Source organism: Rhamphochromis longiceps, linkage group LG10, assembly GCF_057381845.1.
Source record: "Rhamphochromis longiceps isolate RC_006_pf linkage group LG10, R_longiceps_female_GT1.1, whole genome shotgun sequence".
Taxonomy (NCBI): domain Eukaryota; kingdom Metazoa; phylum Chordata; class Actinopteri; order Cichliformes; family Cichlidae; genus Rhamphochromis; species Rhamphochromis longiceps.
In genome coordinates this window covers 29,050,626-29,072,805 of record NC_140566.1, presented here as the reverse complement: position 1 = coordinate 29,072,805, position 22,180 = coordinate 29,050,626, and the positions used below count along the sequence as shown (strand labels likewise).

Genomic DNA, 22,180 nt, shown 5'->3' with positions numbered 1-22,180 from the left:
CAGGCGGCCACCTGCTGGTGTTGGCCAGAGGGGCCGATGGCGCGATATGGCAGCCTCACTTCTGTCAGTCTATCCCAGGGTAGCTGCCTCCACCAGTGTGTGAATGAACAGTGGAATTGTAAAGCGCTTTGGGTGCCTTGAAAAGCGCTATATAAATCCAATCCATTATTATTATTATCACACATCAGCAGCAGTCATTAGCAGGGAGGGCTAACGTAACATGGAGGAAGGTAACAGCAAAGCGACAGCAGCTTGGAGCTACTTAACTGACTATATCAGTGGCTTTTATGGCCTCCCCCAAGGAGGTTAGGTTTCAGGTGGATGTTCGGTACTCTGCCTGTAAAAGTGGTAGCTTTGAATGGATTCTGATAAATCTTTGTAGGGGTGTAGAGTAGGGGTCATGTTAACAGTCTATTAAAATATGTCTTACATCTGCAAATGTCTTGAAGGTTAACTTCATGATTTATTGATCAAAAATGGCCAAAAAGCCTTATAACTTAGAAACTATGATTCATACAAGTGTGGTGTGCACTGTCAACATTTAGAAAGTAGTGTATCGAGTTTAAAATGTCCTATTTGACCTCTGACCTCTCCTTAAAGGTCAACCGTTTGATTCAAAAATTAAAGTGATAAAAATGCTATAACACTGCCCAGCAAGCTGCTCAGCAGAGGTTTCTGTTTGTTTATATATTTGTGAAGGTTTTCATTTATGTGTCAGTCTGTGCATGTAGAGCTGGGGACACCGAGGCATTCTCAAACCAGATGACACACGTAATCTCTCCACGGTGTACTGTGTTTGCCCCGGGCCTCCTCCTGGTAGGACACGCCCCAAACACCTCACCAGTGTGACACCCAGGTGTCTCCAGAAGCCCAAAGGAATTAATAGCTTAGTGAATTTATATTCTTGGCGAATTTCATTTTCTTAAGTTTGTAAAGTACCATTTACCTTGAGCCTCACAGTGAGGATTACTTTAACTCTGGCAGATACCTGAATCTGAAAAGGAAAAAATTGTATCGGGACATCTTTAATTGTTAATTGTCCAGTGTTAGACTGGAGACGTGTCCAGGAAGTACCCTGCCTCTCGCCCTTGGACAGCTGGGAGAGACTCCAGAAAAGTTGCTTCAAACTGTGCACAAGTAGGTTACTGTAGTTGAACAATGCAACACTTTTTACTCAGTAACATTAACAGCATTTTGGTGTGATGCATATTAATTATTTGTGGGATTTCATGCTTCACTTTTGTACCCTAATACACTGAAACGGTGTTAACAGTCTGGCAGAGGACCTGAAAGCAGAGAACTTAAAAACTCTTTGTTCGATTTGTATTGCTTATTGTCATTTATGCTTAGAAATATTTAACCATATATGCTTAGAGGTGTATAATCGATTGTGTAGTGATATGTGTGATCCTTAATAGTCTGCAAAGGCTTGGTGTGCATTCCAGAGTGCTCTGGCATTCACGCCCACATCCTGGGAGCATGGGAGAGGTCTACCTTCTCTTATTGTTTTATGGTAGGATAAACGTAGCTATGTCAGTTTTAGTCTAAGTGCCTTTTGTTTAGATGAACTGTTGGACTTCCAAACCAGCAGGGTTAGCGAAGTTGTTTATGGGGTCACACTCTGACCCCACACTCACACACACACTTACACAACACACAGGCAAGGTACTCTTTGTTTGTATGTAGACGTCGTATGTTAATGAACCTATGCATATTCATGTATATTCATATTCATGCCCAGCCAGGCTCCACCATCAGCCAGCAGGTCCAGACAGGCTCCACCATCAGCCAGCAGGCCCAGCCAGCAGGCCACAGCCAGGCTCCACCATTAGCCAGCAGGCCACAGCCAGCAGGCCACAGCTTGGCTCCACCATCAGCCAGCAGGCCACAGCCAGCAGGCCACAGCCATGCTCCACCATCAGCCAGCAGGCCACAGCCATGCTCCACCATCAGCCAGCAGGCCACAGCCATGCTCCACCATCAGCCAGCAGGCCACAGCCAGGCTCCACCATCAGCCAGCAGGCCACAGCCAGGCTCCACCATCAGCCAGCAGGCCACAGCCAGGCTCCACCATCAGCCAGCAGGCCACAGCCAGGCTCCACCATCAGCCAGGCTCTACCATCAGCCAGCAGGCCCAGCCAGGCTCCACCATCAGCCAGCAGGCCACAGCCAGGCTCCACCATCAGCCAGCAGGCCACAGCCAGGCTCCACCATCAGCCAGCAGGCCCAGCCAGCAGGCCACAGCCAGGCTCCACCATCAGCCAGCAGGCCCAGCCAGCAGGCCACAGCCAGGCTCCTCCATCAGCCAGCAGGCCCAGCCAGCAGGCCACAGCCAGGCTCCTCCATCAGCCAGCAGGCCTAGCCAGGCGCCATCATCAGAAATTCCGCTTCCGGGTCCCTCGTGGTGGCCGCCTCGTGCTCTCGCTTCAGTATGCCACCCAAGAAAGGCCCAACACCAGAGGAGGTTGAGGACATTAAAACCTCCCTCGGAGCGCTGTGCGGAGACGTGGCAGCAGTCAGGGCGCAGCAGGAGCTGCTTCTGGGGCTACTGGAGGAGGTAAAACAGCTACGCCTCCAAAATGCCGAAAAGGACAGACGGATCATGGATCTCGAGCGGCGGGTGGATGAGCTGGAGCAGTACACCCGTACGAACGACGTGGTCATCAGCGGTATTAAAATCAAGCCGCGCTCGTACGCGCACGCAGTGGCCGGGAACGTCGGGGAGCCCAGCGACGAGGAGACCCGCTCGGTGGAGCAACAGGTGGCGTCCTTCCTCCAAAGCAAGGGGATAGAGATGGACCTGGAGCACATAGAAGCATGTCACTCACTGCCCAGGAGGAGTGACAGACCGCCGGCCGTCGTTATGAGATTTGTCAATCGGAAGAACAAGGTCGCAGTGCTGAAACAAGGACGCAAACTGAAAGGCACGGATGTTTTCATTAATGAGCATCTGACATGAAAAAACGCAGACATCGCGAGGAAGGCAAGGCAACTGAAGAAGAATGGTAAAATACAACATACATGGGTAACAAACTGTAAGATTTTCATTAAGCTAAACGGGACACCAGAAGAGGCAAAAGTACTGATAGTGAGGAACATGGAGGATCTGGACAAGTACAACTGACACTAATGTATCGAGGTAATATATAACTCTAATGACAATCAAATGATAAATACACCAACATCTCTAATTACACCAGGAAATGACATGGACATGTTGAAATTAATTCTTCAACAGAAAGTAATTGATCTAGATTGTGAATATAAGGAGCATAATATAATAGATCCAGAAATAGATTCTGGAAGTAACTTTCTCTCTACTTTTGTTAAAAATTGTAATTATTTCACTCAGGAACAATATGAAAAAGAAATTAACCTAGACGGGAAGCTCTCATTAATTCACTTTAACAGCAGAAGTATGTACTCTAATTTTGATTTCATTAAGGACTATTTGCAACAATTTTCTTGCCCCTTTAGTATTATAGCCATCACTGAAACTTGGTTCAATGTCGATAAAGGAATAGATTTTTGTTTGAATGGATATGATTTAAAATACATGAATAGATTAAATAAGGTGGGCGGCGGGGTTGCTATATATGTTCATAACTCTATAAAATATAATGTTGTAACAACTATGTCTATGGCTATTGATGGAATTTTGGAATGTTTGACTATTGAGATCATGAATGAAAAAAAGAGAAATGTTATAATAAGTTGCATATATCGGACACCCAGTTCAAGTATTGACACTTTTAATGAATGGATAGAAAAAACGTTTGCTTCGGTGAACCAAAAATTACTATTTATCTGTGGTGACTTTAATATTGATTTGCTAAACCCAACAAGGTTAAAAGCCATTGATGATTTTACTGACACGATGTACAGCTTATCACTATATCCAACAATAACAAAGCCAAGCAGAATAACATCACATAGCGCCACTATTATTGACAATATTTTTACTAATGTCATGGATTTCCAAATTAATAGTGGCCTGCTTGTCTGTGATATAACTGACCACTTACCAGTTTTTACTTTGTGTGACTGTGATTTTAAAAAAATAGATACCAAGATCATGATAGCAAAGCGAACAATAAATGAAGAAGCAATTCATGCCTTCAATTTCGATTTAGCACAACAAGATTGGAGTTCGGTGTATGAAGAGTCAGATGTGGACAAGGCTTATGACAATTTCCTAGATATTTTTACTATGTGGTACAATAAACATTGTCCTGTAAACGAACACATGACAAAGAAAAAAAAGATAAAAAGTCCTTGGCTCACAAAAGGAATTATTAATGCTTGCAAAAAGAAAAACAATCTGTATAAACAGTTTATCAAAGTAAAAACAAAAGAAGTGGAACAAAGATATAAAGCATATAGAAATAAATTGACTGATATTATAAGAACGAGCAAACAACTTTATTATAGAAGAAGATTATATGAAAATAAAAACAATATAAAAGGAACTTGGGATGTGTTAAACAACTTAATTAAACAAGGATCTTCTGGAACATCATATCCTGAATATTTTACTGATGCAAATGGTGAAAATCACAACATGAGTAATATTGTCGATGGGTTCAATAAATTCTTCATAAATGTTGGCCCTGAACTAGCAGCGGACATCCCGTGTCATAAAAATGAAAATATCAGCAATATAAAATCAAATCCCTTTTCACTGTTCCTCTCAGCTACAAATGAGCAAGAAGTAATAAATATCACATTAGAATGTAAAAGTAAGTCTTCAATGGATTATCACGACATAAATATGTCTGTAGTTAAACAGGTTATTCTGAATATTGCTAGTCCCTTAACATATATCTGTAATTTATCATTTCAGTCCGGTTGTTTTCCAAAAAAAATGAAAATTGCGAAAGTAATACCACTATATAAAAGTAATGACAAACATAGTTTTACCAATTATAGGCCTATTTCTCTACTGCCTCAATTCTCAAAAATTCTAGAAAAACTTTAATTCAAGATTACAAAAATTCCTTGAAAAACATCAAATAATAAATGTTGGTCAGTATGGTTTCAGAACACAAAGAACCACTTCAATGGCGATAATTGAGGCAGTAGAAGAAATTACTGATGCACTGGACAAAAATAAATATGCAGTTGGTATTTTTGTTGATCTCAAAAAGGCCTTCGACACAATTAATCACTCAATTTTATTGGATAAATTGGAAAGATATGGTATTCGAGGGAAAGCTGGTAACTGGTTAAAAAGTTATCTAACGGGTCGGGAACAATATGTTAGCATAGGGCATTACCATTCAGAGAAACTTGGTATTACATGTGGTGTTCCCCAAGGGTCAGTGTTGGGACCAAAACTTTTCAATGTATACATAAATGATATTTTTGATGTTTCTCAAGTACTTAAACTCATACTGTTCGCAGATGACACCAACATATTTTTCAGTAGCGATGATTATACTGATCTTGTAATGACTGTAAACAGGGAGCTACAATTAATAAAAAAATGGATGGACATAAATAAATTATCATTAAATATAAATAAAACTAAAGCAATGTTTTTTGGTAATTTTAAATATAATATAGAATTACCAATTATCATTGAAGGTGTACCAATTGATAATGTGAGTGAAAACAAATTTTTGGGAGTCGTAATTGATAACAAAATTTCATGGAAACCCCACGTCAGACACATAAAAACCAAAATTTCCAGAAGCCTCGCAGTTTTGAACAAAGTGAAACAATTCCTTGATAAAGATGCACTTCATACTCTGTACTGTACCCTGGTTCTTCCATATCTTACATATTGTGTGGAAGTGTGGGGAAATACATATAAAAATACAACTAATCCATTAGTCACAGTACAGAAACGAGCACTGCGTATAATTCACAAGGCTGGTTATCTAGATCATACTCTGTTCTAGGATGCCCTCTGGACCCAGTGGAGGTGGTGAGTGACAGGAGAATGGCGGCTAAGCTGTCATCCCTGTTGGACAACGTCTCCCACCCCATGCAGCAGACTGTGACAGCACTGAGCAGCTCCTTCAGTGGGAGACTGCGGCACCCACGGTGTGGGACGGAGAGATTTCGCAGGTCTTTCCTCCCCACTGCTGTCAGACTCAACAACAAAGACTTTAACTGAACAAACACACACATCCACACATGTGAAATAACACTAAGTGCAATAATCTTTTCTGGCATCGTTGTATTTTTACTCAGTTGTATATAGCATTCGTATTCTATTTTTATCTTATTGTATATTTTTATTCTATTTTATTCTACTGTATATAGTATATTATTTTATTCTATTCTGTACAGCTGTGTACTGTATTTATTCTTATTGTATTCTAATTTTTGCGTCATAACTTTTGCACTGTCCACTTCCTGCTGTGACAAAACAAATTTCCCACGTGTGGGACTAATAAAGGTTATCTTATCTTATCTTATCTTATCTTATCTTACTCACAAATTCTTTCTTCAGGCAAAGTTACTTAAATTCCAGGATCTGGTTAATTACAATACATCCATAATTTTGTATAAAGCTTTTACTAAACTTTTACCGGCAAATTTACAAACTAGATTTGAAATTCGAGAAAAGGTTTATAATGTTAGAGGATTTGGAGAATTCAAATTACCCAGAACTCGAACAACCCGTAAAGGTTTTTGTGTGTCTGTATGTGGTGTGAAAATCTGGAACAGTCTGAGTTTACAACTGAAACAATGCAAAAATATTCATAGATTTAAATTTCTCTACAAACAGTTGGTCTGGTCACAGTATACTCAATGATGGTTTTTTAGTGTGCTCTGTAATGTCTGTTCTCTTACCATTGCTGGTATGGATTCAAAAAAAAAAAAAAAAAAAAAAAAAAAAAAAAGACTGTGCGTATGTATGTACATATATGTACATGTGTGTGTAGATATATATGTATGTATATGTATGTGTGTATGTGTGTGTTTGTTACTTGTAGTTATTACTGCCTGTTACCTGTGGTAATGTAATTTATAATTTATATATTCTGTATTCAGTTATGAAGGCTCTAATTGTTGCTTGCGAGCTGCAGTTTAGATGCTTGTATGCGCCCGGGGCTGTTGATGGGACTGTATGCAATAATGGGCGTAGCTGCGGGAAGTATATTGTTTTGTTTTGTTTTTTTGTTGATGAGTGAGTATAGGGGTGGGATTTAATAAGTTTTCTTCGTCCCACTCCTTTTTCAGGCAATTTTTGTTTTTTGTTTTGTGCATTTTATGTTCAATATAGGTATTTGTTGTGCCTGGAAATGAACAAATAAATGAATGAATGAATGAATGTAAAATAAATACAATAAAAGAGCAGTGTTACGGGGGAGCAGATGAGAGCAACTGGGGTCGTGCGAAGGAACGGCGTTTGCCCAGTTCTCTCCCGTGCACGAGAAACATAAAGAACTTTGCCTACTCGTGTCTTGCTTTGCTGTGTAATTAAATTATCTTGAACGTTCCAGCAAATAGGTTTGTAGCTTAAACCTATCACTCTTCAGCCATGCTAATGACTGAGCTTGCTTTATAGACATTATATACTATACTTTTAATTAAGCCACAGTATCTACTTAGTAGTTTTAATTTATTATTCTGCTGCTTAATTCTTTTGATACATTTCATCCATTATTGAAGTAAGCAAATAAAATAAGGAAAACTTTATTATTGTATATTTTCCATTTCTGCTGCTTGCTTAAAGTTAAGTTAAAGCTTAACTTGTAGTTGGAGAAGGTTACTACATTTTGTCAAAAAAAAAACCCAAAAAAAACAAAACCCCACCAAATCCCATAATTATTTTTCTCAGTCAAAGGGATAGGAAAACTGAGACAGGAAAACAGGGCCATAACATCCAACAACAAAAATCATATGATCTGGGATCTTCTCATCTTTAATTTGAAAGACTGGATGTTCCCTTTTCCACACAACAGCAGTCAGCACTGCTGATGAGAGCAGTAAAACTGTCTGGTGCGGTTTCTGTTAGTGCTGACTAAGTCTAAAAGTGGTCAGCAGTGAAGAATTGCTCTGCTCTTTTTGCTCACCGACACCAGATGTCAGCAAAGACCTGAGAGTCCACGGTCCACTGGTTTCACTGAGCTACACAGTAAGGCTCTTCTATTCTTAGAAAGGATGGTTTGTAAGACACTGGGCCCTTTTACTAAAGTGTAGGCTATAGAGCTCTTTGCATGGCGAAACTAATGAACATTAGCCGAAACAGATCAATTCAGGGGCAGGGAGAGCAAGCGGTGCCTGAATGCTGCTGACTGATGTGGGTTTTTTTGGTGAGCCATGCAGCTTAATTATTGATAGAACAGTGACAAGCAACATGCCAAATGAAATGGAGATACTTGGGTTTTTGCTGCTGCAGTGCTCTGCAGATCACCTGTGCAGGAACAGTTTGGAGAAAAGATGAATGGCTTTGTTTTGGTTAAGAGAGCTAAGGCTGTTTTGCTTAAGTTCATATCAAACTGTATATACCGTACATTTATGTGTGTCTAAGTGTATAAAAAATACAGTGATGAATAAATATTTATCTGAAAAACAACGCTAATTCATGGACAGCTGGATGCTGTTTAAATTCGGATGCAAATATCATTCACTCAGATTTTATTTACAATACAACATAGAAAAAATTTGAAATATTTCAGCTGGGAAAACGTACCATTTGTGGATTTTATAGCAGATTGTGTTCATGGTCAATGATTTCTGAGCCCATGTAGTGATTTCCATGACAGAATCATGTTTGCATTTAATGCATTTCTGCCTGAAAGCCTGAAGATCACAGGTACCCAATGCTGACTTGTGACTTTGTCTGTTGCACACAGAGATTTCTTCAGAATAACAGCGATCTGAAAATGTTGGGGAACCTTTTCTGTGTATGTTTGAGGTTGTTATGCACACTGAATTAGGGATCTAGTGTCATCTAATATTTGCTATTCTGTTTTTAAGCCACTTAAAATCCTTTAATTTCCTCAAAATCGACAGTGCGCTTTATAATCCGGTGCGCCTTATGTATGAATTCTGGTTGTGCTTACAGACCTCGAACCGATTTTATGTGGTACACGGCGCTCAAAAATCTATCAGACTTTGGTAGGCTACGAAGCCGCACCTCTTGATGGTGTCTGAGCATTACGGCTACCGTAGTCAGGAGCCTCACGGAGTAATCTGGGTCCAAAACTCCGTCCGCTTCAGGTCCCAAAGTCAAAGGAACACTGCGACATCACTGAGAGTTTAAAAACTGTCTAAACTCTTTCATCTGTAATAAAATGATCAGTTTTGCTGCTTTACCAGGTGTAACAATTAGTTTAACATCCAGGCATCCATGAAAACAGAATTTATTCAATTTAACAGAGTTAGAAGTTAACAGGAAGTTAGCTCGCTAGTTCACACCTAAACATGATATAGCATGTTCTGACTGAGAGATTTCTGAAAAAATTAAAAAATTAAACGTACAACTCTGCTATCACTTTCAACATAAATGAAGACAGAAAACTAAACAGCAGTGACGTTTGTAGGGTTACTGAAGTTGTACTAGCTGGTATATAATGATGTGCTACGTGATCGCTAGCTACACAGCTATGTTAGCATAACATAAACACAGTGAAGCTGGAGGATGAACGCTAACGTTTTTCCACTCGATAAAAGTTAACAGGGGGTTTCTGATGGTTAGGGACAAATGCTATCACATGGCAGGATGCTGTAAACGGACCAAACTTCAGTCAGGAGAACAACTGAGATAATCCATTCACGATACAGGTTAGTCATTAATATACTGGAACAACATGGGAATAGAGCAGCTGCGAAAGAATTCAACATTAATGAATCAATGTTACGGACGTGGAGGAAGCAAGAAGAATGAGTTGAGTTAAAAAAAAACAACAACAAAAAAACGGTTTCTCCACAGGATTGCGTTTTGTAAAAGTACACAAGTACAAATCACTCACTCAAGAGTGGCATGTTACAACTGTGTGCCTTCTGGTCATTATTTCTTTTGATTATTAACCTTACTCATTCGGTTATGAGTGGCCAGCGGGGACAGACTGGCTGTCTCCTCCATCACCACTGACCTTTGTCTTCAACCGCAGCTAATTATTAGTTAAACCATGTTTTCATTTGTTTTTATTCAAGCCTGAATCCGATGGCCCACTGTCTGTGTTTGAATTCTTCCACTTTTCTCCTCCTTATACTTATTAAATATGCATATTTTTGTTCAGCACTGTTGACTGTGTTTGGTACAATGATTAAAACATTCTGGGAAGATGTTAGAGTGACCTGTGAAAGATTCTCTTCAAACAAATTCCACTACACACAAAAGTCTTTCTGCTTGGTTATATTCAGAAGAAAAACAATTATAATAATATCGAAGACAAATCACAATTAAAAAACTGCAATAAAAAATAAAATAAAATATAACCTCCACTTGCTGAGGGAAATTTATGTTCCATAAGTGGTTGCTGGCTGTTGCGAGGTCAAATTAGACTCTCACGGTGACCCGTAGTAAGCATGATATGTATAGCCATAACTTGCCTACAAACACTTGTGAACTAACCACCGAGCTATAGGGCAAGTTGAAAAAGTTCAAACTGCAAACTGGAAACAGATTGCTGGCCTTCAAAATAAACACATTTCAAAAGGTGCGGGCACTTAGGAGGTTGGCAAGTGTTTGCAGACAAGTTAGCATACTTCATGCAAACTATGACCAAAGTGTCTGGTGATTATGAGCATCGAGAGGGTCCCTGACTGGTCTTTAGGCCTGTGTGAACCAGACAATAGAAGACAAACAACAAACCTTGCTTTTGGTCTACTTCTCTAAATTACTGTGAACAATGGAGTTCATTCATGTTTTTTTATATTTTTGTAACTGGTGAGTTTTGTGTGTGAATTTTAACATTACTTCAAACTGCACAGCAAATTCAAAGCGTTCTTCTTTTTGTTGTCAGAGGATGGATTTTCCCGTTGAAGAGTTTGGGGTTTTTGTCAAAGGGAGTTTAGTGCCAAATAATCACACGTCTCCAAAGATATTAATGTTAGTCTATGTGTTAGCAACCACTTTTAAAGGTTTATACTAACCAGTAAACTGGTGTTTGTTTTACCACTTGATAGTTGTCAAATTATTGCCATATGTCAAAGAAGGAGGGCATAAAGTCTTTAACTGTATTTTTACCTACAAAGACATCATCTGTGGCCTGTGCCTTATGCCAAAGCAACCAAGTAAGATAGAAAAAAAAAAAAGAGTTCTTAGTATTTAATTTCATAACAGAAACGTTTCTTTTTCACTGTTCTCTTTTTTACTCAGAATTTCTGTTATTAATATAATATAAAATAGTACTTTATTTCTTACAATATGAGCCTAATCAGCTGTGCTTGTGGGTTTCTTAAATTTCTACAGTAATATTTGTTTATAACATAGAAAAACTGAGATGTGTACTTAAAAATTATACTTATTTCTCTTAAGACATCCCAGGGTGTCTTCAAAAAGAGAAAAAAAAAAGAAAAAGTAATAGCTTCACTGGTCTGGCTCACTTTATTTAAAACTGCGCTGTGTTTGGCCCCTGGATTAATGCACTCCTTGCAGCAATGCAAAGCTGGGCAGGCCCGAGCCTATTTGCAGCTGCTAACCTGCTCAGAAGTAGAAGTTTGGCAAATAATTTTACAACTTTGTTTGCTCCGCTACTACACAGCAAAAGATCTGCATCTCTATGATATCTACAGACATACGTATTTACCACGAAAAGGACTTCAGAGTTTGTTTCAGGTGAATGCTCATGTGCATGTGCCATCTCACCTGAATAAGTATCTTCCCCAGGGACACGAAGGGCGTGCTGAGCTCTGTTAGAAACAAGCAGCCGATGAAGAAATCCCCCTGGTCCTTTCTGAAGAACTGAGGAGCAGACAGAGCACACACAGACTGAGCAAACAAGCGCAAGCATGGAAAACACACACACACACCTTCTCGAACAGTCTCAGCGGAAAAATGCTTGAAAAGACAAGGAAAATATCAGACTTTAATCATGTGTTTACACTGACTCATACAGCTGGACTGGAGCTGCTTTCAGCCACCCTCATGTTCCTCTTAATTACCATAAAATATTTGTTTATAAGTAATAATTTTTCCTCTGTTATTTTACTAAAAATAGTCTTAGCACTGCTTCTGTATCTTTCTATAATAATTTTTATACATTTTTCATTTTATATTCTCTTTATTTAGTGTTTTTAGTATTTTTCAGTCCGTTACGGAAGGACGCTAGATCAGCATGGATCTGTTATAGCAGGAAGGCTCTGACCAGATTTAAACAATCTTTCTTTAGTTATCGCTCAGCAGCAGCTCTTTAAAGGCTTGGTGCACCTGAGACAGACCTAAATCCCCAAATGGCTCACTGTAATCACCCTAGCCTTCAAGTGCTGCTGTTAGATAAACAGCCAAAAGCTCCAGGAAGAGAAAACTGACTGGATTCATTATTTCTTCACCTAATTCCTCACAGTTCATGGTGCAAAAGCACTTTGTGATTTGGGCTGTTGTGTGTAAAGTGCTAAAAGTCAGCATGTGCCAAAAATGAGTTTGAATTTAAACCCAGGTTTATCATAGGTGCCTGAAATTCTGTAGCTACTGGAAAGCTGCATAATTACAAAATAATAATATAATGACAATCCTGAACTTCTTCCATAGTATTAAATGGGAGGATGCTTTAACATAGCAAGGTTTTACAATGTGTATGTTTTTTGTGGGTGTAGGTAAGGTTGAGAGGTTTTAGGTTGTGTATGTGTATTTGATTATATCACTTGACTTTTATCTTATATCTTGGATATATACACTTCTGTTTTATAGCCTATTTAACCCTGTGTGTACCTGTCCAGGAAGTGCAGAAGTACATAAGCTAAAAGCTAAATCAGGTGAATGTTTTTGTGCATGATCCCTGAAAAACAATAATAAAACTAAAACTAGACTGTAGAGTGACGGTGCAGGTGCAGCAACAGGTCTAATGGGTCTAATGGGAAGACCCTTGTTCAATTCAGTTCAATTCAGTTGAATTTATATAGCACTAAATCACAACAAGTCACCTTATACTGTACAGTAAAGATCCTACAATAACAGATATTGGGTTTGGTTGTTAATAATAACAGCGTGTCCCACTATGAGGTGCAGCATGTGCTTTAAGTGTTTCCTAAACAATTAGACCCATTAGTGAGAGAAGGTAAAACCACACTTTTTAAAAATTATTTATCAAGTAATATTATATAACAAACTACATGTCCAAGGCAAGCAAAGACTACCACAGTAGTGTGGTTTGAGATGGTGGCGCGTTAGTACTTTCTAGAGAGGTAGCTGAAGAATATCCAGAACAGTGATGCAGTTTTATTTATTTATTTATTTATTTATTTTTTACACCTGCAGAACAATGCTGGCTGGCACAGTAGTCATCAGTTTACTTTCCCCTTCCTCATTTAGAGCTTTCATTAACAAAGAGAGGGCAGCCAGCCCGGCAAGTGACTTTGAACCGGTTAAACTGTCTAAGGTTAAAATTCAAAGCTTACATACTAAAGAGGCTAAAGGAAAACCCTTTTAACTGATAATATTATCGCACCCTCCTCCATTTTTTTAGTACAATCCCACAACCCCAGCGGTTCATATGTTACTCTACCACAATTTCAAGATGGCCAAAAAGGGAGGGGAGGAAGTAATGTTCTGTACATAACAAATGAACAAAGCTTTCAAATACTGACCACCAGCACAGTCCCGTGTGGTTGGGGCTGCCACCCTAGAGTAGATGAGTCAGTTTAGATGGATAAAGAGACTCCAGACAAAAGACAAGCACTCTCTGGTAGCCCAGCTTTCTGTGTGCCGTTAATAAATAAAGCATGAGCAGCTCCAGAAGTGGCTTTGCCATCTGGCCACAAAACAATGACAGAGACCACAGAGGGGAACCTTACACCACACCTACCAAACTACCTGGCTACCTCATCCCACCCCAGCGGCTGTGGACATAAGTGTGTTAACTTTATGCAACACGCCACTTTCAACATTACTGTGCCTGTATTTCCCCCTCAAACACCAGGCCTGTAATGCTAAAAAAAACAACTTTTTTGCCTAAATATCCTTTTGATGTGTAGATTCTTATAGGTTACACAGTATTACTCGAACTAGTCACAAATGAGAAACTGTATTCAACCAGAAATAAGACAAAAAGCCCTCCAACAGGTGGTCTGGCTCCCATAGTCCGGATTTCAAAATTACACCATCAGTTCGGGGCAAAGTCCTTCTAGAACAAAAATCTTTCCATGTGTCAACCATCTCAGTAAAACCTCCAGGCACTCATCCGGGCAGCATCATTTAAAATAACTTTAATATTAATGCCAAGAGAGACAAAATTTGCATGTATGGAATCACTAGTCAAATCTGATACATTGACTTTGATTCTAGCGTTACAAAGACAGTGAGATAGTGAGACTTTCTTTGTGAAAGTTCTCAGACATGCCTGGAACAATCTTCCTGCCAAGGATGAGAAACTCTTATTTACTGCACTTTGTATGGAGTTAACTGGTAGATAACATTTTGAAAACGTCATATTGCTAAATCCACTGCCTCTAGTTTTCACACAGCTACTGGCTATAAAGGATATAATTGTGCCTGCTACAATTTCATACAACATACAAGCGCCTGAGTGTGTGAATGCACTTGAAACAAGAGAAGCTGTATGACTACACCTGCAACACAATGCACCATCATCAACATCAACCTACGTGCTTAAATGTAGGGCTACAGTATAATGATGGCAAACTACGACAGTCTAGAAGTGCTTCTTGGTACTCACATCCTTATTCCGAAATGTAATAGAGACATTTAATAACTGCCAAACAGTTGTCCTGATCTCAGTAGATAAATCAGGGATGGACTGGATTCAAAACCAAAATTGCATCTGAACGTAGGCTTCCTATAATGTTAATTTTGATGAGAACGTCTAAGAAACTGAGTCCAGCTGTTTCAGAAGTAGGAGGTAAACCTTTACGTTACAGCGAGTTAGCTTGTCTGTAACCTGATAAGTTTCCTGGTTCTACAAATGTTTCCAGGAAGTGCAGTACAAACAGAAAAGAATAGAATAGAATAGAATAGAATAGAATAGAATAGAATAGAATAATCCTTTCATTGTCCCACAAGGGGAAATTTGGGTGTAACAGCAGCAAGAAAGACAAATACAAACAAACAGTACACAAGACACAAAACAGAAACGTACACAATTTTTACATATTTACATCAGGGACAATGGTTACCAAAAACAGAGTACTGTACTGTTATTAAGTTAAATAAAATTAAATACAAATAAGAGGCAAACCCTGGTTATAGTGTGAATAAGAAGAGAAAGAGTTTAGTTTCCAGTAACAACAAACAGAATTTTCTGGTTAACAGTGACTAGCATGTAGCTGCAAAGCATTGAAGATTTTTTTTAGCCTTTCCATTTTCATCTCCACTATTTTAGAGTTCAAAAAGTTTGACACAAATTTCTTTGTCTCCATGACTCCCGAGTACCATCGGGCTGCTTGACAATAGTGTTCTTATCTGGAGGACAGCACAAAGAAGGCTGCTTGTTAAGTGGTACCTGAGACTTTATCACTCACTAGATTCTGGGCAGAACCTTATGGGAGAGCTCTGTAACAACCAAACATGTACCAAGCACTAAGGTTCACAACAGGCTTTCCATAATAAATTTGACACACTTTACACTACTCGTGAAGCTCACAGCGAATATCCAGAGAAGAAGAGGAACTACCACCACCATCTGTCTGCCTGTTGATAAAGAAACTAGACAGGAAGGGCCAGGGCTTGCTGGTTAGAGGTGGTTGTCCCTTCGGAACAGAAGCAAGGAAACTGCTCATTAGTAAATAAAATGCAGATGGCATTATTATGTTAAACAGATGAAAAAACTACTAATTGTGATATACCTCCATGGCCACCCTAGTAAAGTCTTTACACACCGATATTATCACACTGCCATTTTTGCTGATGCAATAGCTTTCATGCATGACATGTCATAACCTGTCAAAACAAGAACAGTACAGGCTAACCATGCCAGGCCAGTAGCCATAACACACAAAAACTAGACACTTAAACTGGTACACCTAAATGAAATGCTCTTCTTCCTCCTGCACTCAGCCTGCTGAGAAAACTCTACCAGCTCACGTATTACATGTGCAGGCCCAAGTAGCATGGTGCTGATGAGTGAGGGAACCGGAGAAACAAAAAGGGAGGTGAGTAGAGTTTAGAGAAGCGGGAGGATGACTGCAGCTGGAGCTGAATAATGTAAGGTAATGTGATCTCATGTAGCCACTGTAAACAAAGGCTTGGGTTTCCACTGCACCTGGCCTGCTAACCTGGGATACTACTTGGAAAAGAGAGTGGCAATGTTACATGTTCTGTAAACTCTGGAGTCTGGAGAAAGAGCCTGCGCAACATAATTCAAATGTTTATACAGAAAAAGAAAACAAAAAAACAATCCTTGACATTTATTCCAACAAAATTCCTAATTTTGTTTATTAAATGGTCAGAAATAACAGGAATGTTTCCTTATACTTTGCAAATAATTTTTAAACTTCCAGTGACAGAGTGGGGTCGAATCTCATTCATCATTTCATTATATTTTGTAGTAGTCAGGCTATCTTGTCATTTTTAAAGTGGTCTTAAAGAATAGTTATTTTCTTTGGACATTGGCTGCTTTTTTCCCCACTCAGTCCTTATAAAAGACCGAGTAACAGAGCAATGTGTTTATTTTTTATTTTGTTTATCACGCCATTGAACACTGACATCCAAATCATTTGATCACAAAAAAAGCACCTAATTCAAGGACTGAATCAGTGATATGTCCACACATAACAGTCAACTAAGCAATGAACTAACTAGTTTCATAGTTTGAAAAATGCGATTAAACAGTTTCACAGATATAAAAAGCATTTTTAAAGCATCAAGGTGATTCCCAAAGAGCTAAAAAGAAGAAGTGTCAGGCGGAAAAAACTGCAGCCATGACAACAGGTCTTGTAGAGTGAAGGATCTAAATGTGAAATTTTTGGAGGACGTCAGGAGAGACGTTAGTGTCTACAGCCATCTGTAAAACAGGAGGTTCTACCATGGTTTGTGGTTGCATTTGAGCCGGTGGTGTTGAGGATTTTCTCAAAATGGACGGATTTATGAAAAAGGAAAAGTACTGGCAAAATCTGATGCACCATGCAGCACTACCTGGAAATTACAAAACAGTGGCAGCTGCTTCATTTCTCAGTCTGACAACACACTGCAAATGGAGTAAAAGCAAATAGACAAACACGCAGTGGAACACTACCCGTCATGGATTGGTTCCCCCAGAGCCCAGACCTCAAAATTACTGCAGCAGTGTGGGATCATGTTGACGGACAATGGAGAAAAAGGCAGAAACATCCAAATAATCCTTCAGGAAGCCAGGACGTATTCCCGAAGACTACTTGTATAGTGATCACAAATTTTCCTGCCGTGGGCTCAATAACATCTTATATTATCTTATCTTTTGACCAATTCAGGCTGTTGAAAAGTGGACTCAAGTTTAAAAGTTCAGAAGTTTGCCAGTCACAACTGCATTGAAAGCCTCTGGTCAGCTGCCAGCTTCCTCCAATAACCCATAATTCACTATATATTCAGTTTATATATGTCTTACAGGCCTCGGTATTTTTAAATGGCACAGAGATTTTTGCCTGGCTGCCATTGTTCTCCTTACACTCATATTTCAACAGAAAATAGACCCTTCGTTCCTATTCCACGTCACCACTTTGAAACGCTCACAATTCAAGGATGCAAAGGACAAATAATACATTGCTTGCATTTGTTCAAAGAAAGTAATCAATAATCACTAGCTGGGTGTTCTTTCTTTCCCAGCTACATATTCCCACTGGAAAAGCACTTGTTCTACATTGAAACTGGTCTGCATCCTCTGAATGGATCAAAGAGTTTATTCAAGTAGTAGAGTTTAGGAAAGAATGCTCATGAATAGAGTTGATTTAGTTTTGTATTTCTTACTTATTTATGCTTTTTATTGCGTTTTAAGGTGAAGGATGTCAGTGGGGCAGTTTGAGCTCTTGTTGGCAGAGGTGAGAACACATGTGAGTAGGGAGAGAACTCATTTCATAGAGTCGATCGACCCGGAGCAGCATCTAGCTGTGTGTCTGAGGTAAAACAGCATTATTCTACCATTTCCATCTCATTGTATAGTCCCTACTGGTGCAGGTTTTGAGCTATAGCGGACTTGTTCCCAAATGCAGTCTGATTGGTCAGATGTGGATTAGAAAAATGTCACAAAAATGTATTAAGATTAGGGGAGTCTCAAAAATTACTTTTAAAGTGAGAAACTTTTTCACAGATTTTACATGTCCGGTGTGCAAAGGTCTTTAGTTTTAGTTTTTGTTGTGGTGACATGGGTGGTAGTTATCCAACTGTAAGATGTAAGAAGTTGCACACAGTATAATATAGCAATACAAATTAGTTTATGGGTGCAGCCGGCTAACAATATTTGCTTGTGTTAACTTATAACTTGGCACTCCACCCTTTCACCAGACTATATTGCACCCAGACTTAGCTTTGTAGATTTGGGTTTACATACTATTCACTCACAACAGTCACCACTATACTTAACTTTAACTTCAACATTACCAACTTCAATATTAGCAACATCTTTTACTCCCCAAAAGGCATCTAGGAACAGCTTCAGTAACTCTTTACAATTATTTCCATTTTGTTGTGTCACATAAAAAGCTGTTCAGTACTAACTCAGTACGGCCTGTGAAAGGACTCTTAATTAGTTTAAGCCACCTATTTGTAACAGAACTGACACCATCATTGTTTCTGTGGTTTCCTTGGTCCTTCTAAAGAGGAAGTAAAGCACTCTGCATCACAGCTTTACTGATAATGATGCTTTCAGACGCCACTACAGGGAATTCAAAAAGACACAGATGTTTGGTTAAGTATGAAAATGTTGTGTTGAAAATTTGTTTATACGTCTGCTTGACTCCATAAGCAACAAACAGCCTTAAAAGCATGTGCAGCAGTTCTGAGCTAGTGTTTACTGTACATTAACAAAGCGGTGAGATAACAGATGTTATGTGGAGGTGGATTAGCATGATGACGCACGTCTTTGATATAACTGCAAACCACTTTCCAAAGCAATTTTTTTTAATTATGAAGTGCATTTTTCCTCTTAATTCCAAGCAGAAGTCCATTTATTGTCCATTTATTGTCCATTTATTTCAACTGAGGTTTGAAAAAAAAAAAAAGGACATGCAGAATGAAATCTATTTTTTGCCACCACTTAAGTAATCATTAGGAGATAATGCAGCTTAAGGCAAGAATTGATTTGAAACCACTGCACAACATTAGAGTACTCAGTAATAAAGTATTACTGGCAGTGAACACTTATTAAAGAAGACTGAAAGAGAATACTAACCCCCTTTAAGATGAATCTAGTGCTACACTGAAATAAACTAATGCCTGACTGAAAGTACAACACATTTAACATCATTAAATTCACAGAAACATAACATGAGTTCTGTGATTTATTAATAATTTAGAGCTGGATTCCTCAAATCACTGAATATGGCCCATTTCCCTACATCAATAAGGAATTAAATGTTCTATTATGGAAAATACCAGGAAAAGAATAAAGTCATTATATGTTAAATGCCATTTTTCCTTTAAAAAGTCCACTCACAGGCAACGTATCTCTGACCACTCATTTTTTGCATGTTTTAATTGTACTTGTTTAACCCCTCTGAGACTTTACTACTGAACAATGTCCTCGCTCTTACTTTGAAAGGTCAGTCTGCTAAATGGTGAGTTCCAGCCTTTCATGCCCTTCTCATGTTTCCCTCCCAGGTGGTTTGTGCTTCAGTTTGCAATTGAGGTGCAAACTGGCGCACATTTCAGGTGGATCAGGATGTTGTGTCAAACATTCATTATTAGTGCACCTGCACAGAAGTTAATGAGTGAAATTTGAACTTACTATATTAGCACACAGCAGAGGCCCTGACTCAGGGTGAAGAAGACACCAGTGCAGATGCCCAGCACTTAAAGAACTATCAGTGTAATTTATGGAAAAGCTAATAGTTTTATGGCTTCAGCTGGACCAGGGATGTCAAAAGTCCACTGCACAATGCTACTGACCTGGTTATGCTAGCCATTGTCACTGCCTGAAAAGGAACACCATCACAATCACAGCACCAATGTAGAGGTTTTTCTGAGTAGTGTGCTCTGGAAAAGTTGCAAGCTCGTGCAGCACACCTCAAGTGCCAAATATAAATGCCCACGGTGTCACTAACCAATGCAGTGACTTAACATGGTGATGAGGAAGCTAAAGAGGCTCTTGTTTAAAAAAAAAAAAAAGAAAAAAAAAAAGAATACACACCCATTCTGACAGATACATGGCCTACCAAACGTTCAATCTGAACCAGAGGCAGTGAGACTCTTTGTTGATAGAGGCAAGCTACATACAAGTGGGGCTTTCTGCAAAACACAAAAACTACAGACCCCATGCTAGGTTCAGGTGCTGTGATATGCTATCAAATGGGTCTACAAGCAAAAGAAGTGTTAACAGATGATACTGAGGGGCTATTTCTCACAGATATGAATCCAGGTGTGTCTTATAAGTTTGGCTTCTCTTTGAGGTAGCATTGTGTTGGAAAAGAGCTAATTATATATATTCCTAAGCTAATTGTATATTCCTTAAATTATCACATATACAAATATAGCAGTCTATCACTGATAGTACTTGCATGTATTAGTTATCTTAATTATTTATCTGTGGTACTAAATGCCATCTCAGCCCCTCCCTAATTTTTCCCCATCAGCCCTCCTCACCAGTGTGACAGGCAGCAGGATGGTGAGCAGAGCGATGTGATGCAGGACCAGCAGGAACTCCTTACGGACAAAGGAGTTTATGGTCCTCAGTGAATGCCGCTTGTAGTCCTCATGCCCTTTGATGTGGAAGCGGTAGTAGTGACTGAGGTACATGGCAAAGATGTCGTACGTCATGTAGGGGACACCGTACCAGATGACAAAGTAGGTGGCCAGCCAGTGCCTGAGGAAGACAAAATAAAATTGTTATCAGTGTCTACAACTAACAGCAGAATCACCCACAGGAATGCCTCTATCGAAAATGGATGACCATGATGTTCAAATAATTGAATACTCATTATTAAGAAGTTGAGCCTGCTATCACAATGCGGGTTAAAAAAAAAAAAAAGACCTTTCATGAGATGCAACTCGTTTTGACCAATTGCCTATTTTACATGGTGATATGATGCCTGAAAGTTTACACAGAGTGAGTTTTTTGACATTTTCTCCACTGAATGATCTGAAAACACATTAAACATCCAGGGTATCAGTGTCTGTCTCCATTTCTCTACAACATAGACACAAAACTGAGGAAGTTTTGCCACTGAAACTATAATTTTACATGACACAGGCTAGTGAAATAAAAAAAAAAGTGCTGAACAAGTACATTAATTTTACTTTTGTTTGTAATGGGTATTAAACTGATATGGCTAGATTTTAAAGTTTAAATCTTAAGTGTGTTTTTCAGACCTGAAAATGTTATATGACTGCACAGTTTGCTTAAGAAGCTATAGAAACTGAGGTATATTAAAAAAAAAAAAAAGAAAAAGTCAAATACAGACTCGTGCCTTTGCAGTCTGAGAGTCTGTAATGTGGAAAATATTCAGAATATAAAAGTAAAACTTTGCTTGGCTTTATAAAATTCAACAAAAAAAATCTTGCCTGATCCTAAGGGAGTCAGGTGGAAGGCTTTAAATGTTTTTTATGGAATGACCCGTGTATGTTTGATTTATTTATATAAAAATCATGAAAAAATCTTTACCAGAACTATAAAACCATATTAATCATTTACCAGTCTTACATTCACAGGTCACTTTGTTAGGAGCACCCATTTAGCTGCTCATTTACACAAATATCATGGCTGCAGTTCAGCACATTTATGGCTCTTTTCCACTCACACCAATTCAACTTGACTCTATCCGATATTTAAGTGATGACATATGAACCCTGTTTCTGGGACCAAACTACTCTATGTTTATTAAGGCTGTTGTGTTTTTAACATGTTTTAATGCTTTGTATCTTGTCCTATTTAATCTCAACAAGTCCTAAAAAGGGCAGTGATCACTGTCGGCCTCT

At 38.9% G+C, this 22,180-nt stretch overlaps 1 protein-coding gene across 1 annotated transcript in view; it reads right to left on the bottom strand.

The window, feature by feature from the left end:
* tlcd3a (TLC domain containing 3A) overlaps positions 1 to 22,180 on the bottom strand; it is a 52,428-nt gene that overhangs the window by 7,353 nt on the left and 22,895 nt on the right. Inside the window, exons 3-4 of the mRNA XM_085421235.1 lie at positions 20,849 to 21,068; positions 11,774 to 11,869 (exon numbers count right to left, since the gene is read on the bottom strand). Coding sequence (XP_085277361.1) covers positions 11,774 to 11,869; positions 20,849 to 21,068 — 316 coding nt within the window. The remainder of the gene's footprint in view (positions 1 to 11,773; positions 11,870 to 20,848; positions 21,069 to 22,180) is intronic.